At 35.9% G+C, this 5,480-nt stretch overlaps 1 protein-coding gene across 2 annotated transcripts; it reads right to left on the bottom strand.

The window, feature by feature from the left end:
- Positions 1-2,518: 2,518 nt before the first annotated feature.
- LOC106134630 (uncharacterized) lies at positions 2,519-4,814 on the bottom strand. 2 transcript variants are annotated; one of them, XM_013334723.2, is made up of 4 exons: positions 4,710-4,814; positions 3,755-3,923; positions 3,436-3,589; positions 2,519-2,913 (listed from the first exon to the last, which is right to left on the bottom strand). In XM_013334723.2, the coding sequence occupies exons 2-4, from the start codon at positions 3,915-3,917 to the stop codon at positions 2,535-2,537; spliced, it is 696 nt and encodes a 231-aa protein (XP_013190177.1). In that variant the 5' UTR covers positions 3,918-3,923; positions 4,710-4,814; the 3' UTR covers positions 2,519-2,534. The 2 variants fall into 2 exon arrangements, with proteins under 2 accessions (XP_013190177.1, XP_060801840.1); XM_060945857.1 differs by having other exon boundaries at positions 3,755-3,918; positions 4,710-4,777.
- Between the last annotated feature and the right edge of the window lie 666 nt (positions 4,815-5,480).

Here is a 5,480-nt window from a genome sequence, read left to right as displayed (position 1 = left end):
TGTAGCTTTCAGGCCGCGAAAATACGCTAGAAAATGTACTACGTTTGTAACAAGAAGATTAAAACCAGTAATGCACTAAGGAGCTGTATTGGATAAAAAAGATTTAGGTATTCGTTGTTAGATTTAATCAATTGTTTCCAAATTTTAATTTCGTTTTGAACTTTTTATGTTTTGTTAGCATAAATTTCTACAATGGCTTCTTCGCTATCAATAAATTTCAAACGAGACAGTCTTCAGACAAGACAAATATGACAAATTTGTCTTATTAAGACAGCTTTTATATATACATAATATATGCAATCACGTCTTTATGCCTTAATAAAAAGAGTAGATGGTCTTGAAATAAATGAAAGTATTTTGCATACTTAAACTTTAAATTACATACTTTTATTTTAAATGCAGTCATTCCTGTTGTTAGGAACCACAAAAAGAGATATTCTATTTAAAACTGTAAGGTGCAACTTTATTTTAAGTTAATGTAAAAAATCTAAGGAACTTACCTTTTCATAACACCAAAGATATAGTGATTATATGCTCTCACTCATTTTTGCCTGTTCCAGGTTACACCGTTCACCGAAATGCGCTATTACCTAGGGATCGCCTACTACTTCTTCTTAGCCCTTACTCAGGTTGCTATGCCTGTTCCCCAAAAAGTCGGCAGGCTTCCGCAACACGTGGCCATTCCAGCGTAAACAGCTCTCTTGCATTATATCTGCTATATTATGGACACAAAGGCTACCGTGGACGTGGGAGTTCCACACGGGGTTCTCAACTCTTTCTCTCTTCAAGTTCTCGCTCTACGCAAAGCACCGCACATCCAACGCAGCATGGTCATCTCCGTTACACGCATCTTCAAGCACTGGTCATGTCTCACAGCCTCACTGCATATAAGAGGACAGGCCTAATGATGGATTTATACTTTTATTAGCCTTACTGGTATTCTAGGCCGCAGATGATGTCCACCATCTCATGACATTTTGCCCATGCAGCTGGTATGGGAGATTTGACATCGCAATCGATTTCGTCGGACAGACACGAAGTTTTTAAAGTGGTCTGTACGCAGGCCATTTACTCTGTCTTCTCCGCATTTAAGTAAGGGCTTAAAACGTGATTATACATATGTTATACATACATACATACATAAAATCATGCCTCTTTCACGGAGGGGTAGGCAGAGACTACCTCTTTCCACTTGCCACGATCACTGCATAATTCCTTCGCTTCTTCCACATTCATAACTCTCTTCATGCAAGCTTGGCGGTTTCGGGTACTTTTGACCTGACCCTTTACCAGTGTTATATGTTATGTATGTATGTAGAACAGTATCTGGGGTATATTTGCAACAGTATTTGGGTTTTATAACTCCATGTACGTATACACAGTACAGTAACTAAAGCTGACCCAATATCCTACGGCTACGTAGTATAAATGGTCCCATAACACTGTTACTCTGTAATTAGGTCGACATTAACAGAACACTGATGGACTTATCAGTGAAATGGATTTTTAATGCACTCGGAATTTTTCATACCTTTTGTTTTGTAGCTTTTATGCTTCATTCTTACCTTCATAAAAGTGTTGTTAGCTTTTTAAAATCACTACTTAAGCTTTAAGACTCTTATTTATAATTTCGCTATCTACGTACGGTATCGTAATTTTTTACCTAGAACCATAATTGGCAACGGAAAAGAAATCTTTCTTGGGAAAGTAAAACTTTTTAAAAAAAATTCCATCACCTTCAGTCTAGTAACTCACTTTCAAAGCCGAAACCGACGAAAAGTTTTGTTTAAAAAGATTGATAAATGTTGATGAACCAAGGGAAGTGTGCAGTGATAGTGGCAAGCAGCTCTGTCTTCTCCTCCAAGAAAGAGGCGTCGTCATAATCTGTGTGGACGTATGTTCTTACCACACTCATGAAAAAGTATAAAGGCATTACTTTTATAACCTTATCATCATCAAAAAACAAATCATGATTAAGCAATTAATAATCTTTTCTGTTTCGGTAACTGAAGTTAGAAAATCACCGTTGCTTCCACAGCGAGATCTATCGTAGGTAAGACCTTCGAAAAAAACGCAGAAAATAAAAACCTGATTTTCACTCTAATAGGGCAATTTTAAAAGGCTATAGTGACGTCACATTATGTGTTCTCGTCGTAATTAAGCAAAGAAGGCGTCAGAAGACTGAGGGCTGTGCCGCCGAGAATGTTCTCAAATCTCATTTCCATGTAAATGAGGGTGGAAGATATAATACGTCGGTTGTCGGTAGGCGTCTTCGATTACGTCACCGCCACTTTCCAGGACTCTTCCGAATCGGGAAGAGTTATATAACATTTTCAAAGGATGTGTGAATGATATGTTTATGTAATAGATTGATTTGTATCATAAACAAATACTTACCCAAATATTGTAAAATTACAGTGTAGAGCGAAATGACCAAATTATCAGTAATTTATTAAAACAATGTTATTTGGTCAAAAGATTTCTTTTTTAAATTAAGGTAAAAATGTGATCTTAACACAATACTTATTTGTAAATTAACTTTCTCGCGCACTTTTTCTTTCATTATCAATCTCATCTATCACTTTCAAAATACTCATTTTTAATTTGCGTTTCTCTTTAGCCGTAAAATCTTTTATATCAGGTAGAATACTTTTGAAAAACTGCAAATCTTCATTTTCCTCATCTACATCGCTGTCATCACGTCTTCTCTTCTTAGATTTTGTATTAAAAGAGTCCTCTGTTCTATCAGTATCATCTTTATCATTTTTCTGCAGTACCTCTGGTTTTATATCAACATCTGCCTCAGCCCAAGTCGAACTAGCTGCATACTCTGATGATATATTGTCATCGAGCATTGATTGGTCGTAACATTCTTCAAATACAATTTGTGTGTCTGTCACGTTAGGAATCGCCCTGAAAATTGTTATCTTTGTTAATTAACAAATGATTATTATTAAATAAACTAAGCATTGTTGCTTATATGTACCTATGTATTACGTATTTTCAAAAAGTCCAAAATAACGGTGTAATAATATGAAATAATAGAATACAACACAAGTAAGAATTATAAGATTAAATAATGACTATTAATATCGCCTTTAAAGTCGATGAAAGAAAAGTTTTCTAACATCGATTTTAAAAGGCATTTTCTCAACATTCATTTTCTACATGACATGAATACAAAATAAGCGTTTTAATATAATAATAAATATCAAGTTAAAGAAATAGAAATAGATATGAATAGAAGATTTGCCGGTTAACTGGAAGAGATCCCTTCATGGGATACCTAAGTCCGCCATTGCAGGTTATTTATTTTCTTACTATGTTCTATTTCTTGTGATTGTGCTAATTTCTGTGCAATAAAGATACTAGAAACAAAAAAAAATCCACCGACAAGAGTAGTAGAATAAGTTTACAAATTCTTAATTAACTTACCCTTTCGGTTTTATAAAGGGATCTAAAAATTTCAAGGTGTTGTGTAAATAATAGTCCTTAAACGGCCTTGGGTCGAATTTACTCTTGTAGACCCTGTTTTTATATCTGTTGTATGAAGACCGTATTCCTTTCCATTTCAGTTTTAATTCTTCCACTGAAATTTAAAATAGTACCTATTAAAGCACAATAATATCGTAAAGGGCGACTACGGGATTAGGAGCACATTCATCTAATACAAGATTTCAGTCTCATCGAGACTGGCTCTATCTGCCCCGTGTGGGATAAAAACGTGATTATAATCTAAACATCTGCAAGTAACCTGTGCATTCTTCATGTAGTTCATTCCTGACGCATTCCGCTACGTTCTCCCAGGCACTCTCGGCACACCATCTTCTGTACGTATCAGAGTTGTGGTCATACAAGTCTGGGAACCGTTGGACGATCTTGCAAAACTCTGTCACAATTCCCCTGTCATCCTTCATTCTGTTCTGTTAAAATAAAGTTGATTAACTTGTATTGAATTGTAAGAGATTGATTGTGAAAGATAATTACAGTAATTGATATTTATAATATTAAAAAATGTGACAATATCAATAGGCATGTTAGATATTGATATTGTCACATTTTCTTACTTTAGTACAAATGTTTTTTTTAATACATATTAACACGAAAACTAATACTGTAACAGATTAATTAACAGATTATAGATATGTAGGTCTTCTCGCTTCGGATCGTAACTTATACCATTCACCGGTTGCAATCACTAAATTTAGCTTTTAAGTATTATTTTATTTTACTCGCTAAATGAAGAATTATGGTGCCGTGTGGTTCCCGGCACTATTACAAAAAAGAATAGGACCACTCCATCTCTTTCCCATGGATGTCGTAAAAGGCGACTAAGGGATAGGCTTATAAACTTAGGATTCCTCTTTTAGGCGATGGGCTAGCAACCTGTCACTATTTGAATCTCGGTTCTATCATTAAGCCAAATAGCTGAACGTGGCCATTCAGTCTTTTCAAGACTGTTGGCTCTGTCTACCCCGCAAGGGATATAGACGTGATCATATGTATGTATGTAAGTATGAAGAATTATAAAAACAATAAGTTATCTATGTAGGTACTTATAAGCAGTTTTGAAATCACTTTTAGCTTCCCCCCCTCCCCCCATTTAAACTTAACCATTTAGAAAATGACTTATGTTTCCCTCCAACTGACGATAACATCGGCGTTTCAAAAGTCAACAGAAATTTGTAAATAAATATAAACAAACTCACGTGATAATTTCCAATTTGTAAAAATGGCGTGTTAGCACGATAAAACACGATGACCTTCCATCCACAGATCGCGTCGCGCACTGATGCGCCACAACGTTGCGTATCCTTGCCTACAAAACTGAATGAGACAACGCTATTCGACCATGTGGCATTATCTATCCGAGTTCGGGTGGTGTGAGCGAGATGATACTATTTGTGGCGGTATAGTACCGCGCCACAGAAATGCCGTGTTGCCGCTTCGCCACTCGACGAGTCCACTTTGTTTATGTTGTGTTATGACACGTACTATCCACAACAAATAACTATGCACAACGATCTAAGTAAAGCTAGCTGTTTCTATTTGATTTAAATGTAGAAATGTAATTTCGCAATCAATTTGAAATAAAAAAAAACATGACTCAAAAGACCCATTGGTACAGTCAACCGCATATCAAGTTACTCGGCATGAAACTCTATAACGCGGTGACAGAGGCGAACTTGGTGTAAGTTTGGGTAGGTTGGTATACTTTAAACCGTACATGGCCGCATAGGGTGCGAACCTTTCGTGAATACGTCACGCTTTTTTGTTCGGACACCTTAACTATTTTACCACCGACGCACTAAAATTATTATAGTACTTAGCACGAATCTCTTCGTGACCCGTGTCGCTCATACAAACTTGTCAACAGGTATTTTCAGCGGCAGTTGGTAATTACACACTAGAGTATAATTACAATTAGTGTAAAGCTGGAAATTTAAATAAAAACTGAGGTGTTCGTGCTCATTTACATA

The sequence above is a fragment of the Amyelois transitella genome, chromosome 9, assembly GCF_032362555.1.
Source record: "Amyelois transitella isolate CPQ chromosome 9, ilAmyTran1.1, whole genome shotgun sequence".
NCBI lineage: Eukaryota > Metazoa > Arthropoda > Insecta > Lepidoptera > Pyralidae > Amyelois > Amyelois transitella.
Note: the sequence above shows the minus strand (reverse complement) of the source record. Positions and strands in the feature narration are given on the sequence as shown.

Excerpts from the sequence above, each read along its gene's own strand:
- LOC106134630 (XM_013334723.2), bottom strand. The coding sequence starts at position 3,917 with ATGAAGGATGACAGGGGAATTGTGACAGAGTTTTGCAAGATCGTCCAA. Across the intron at positions 3,590-3,754 it reads ACTACATGAAGAATGCACAG|TGGAAGAATTAAAACTGAAA; the intron begins GTTACTTGCAGA and ends TTTAAATTTCAG. Across the intron at positions 2,914-3,435 it reads CCCTTTATAAAACCGAAAGG|GGCGATTCCTAACGTGACAG; the intron begins GTAAGTTAATTA and ends AACAATTTTCAG.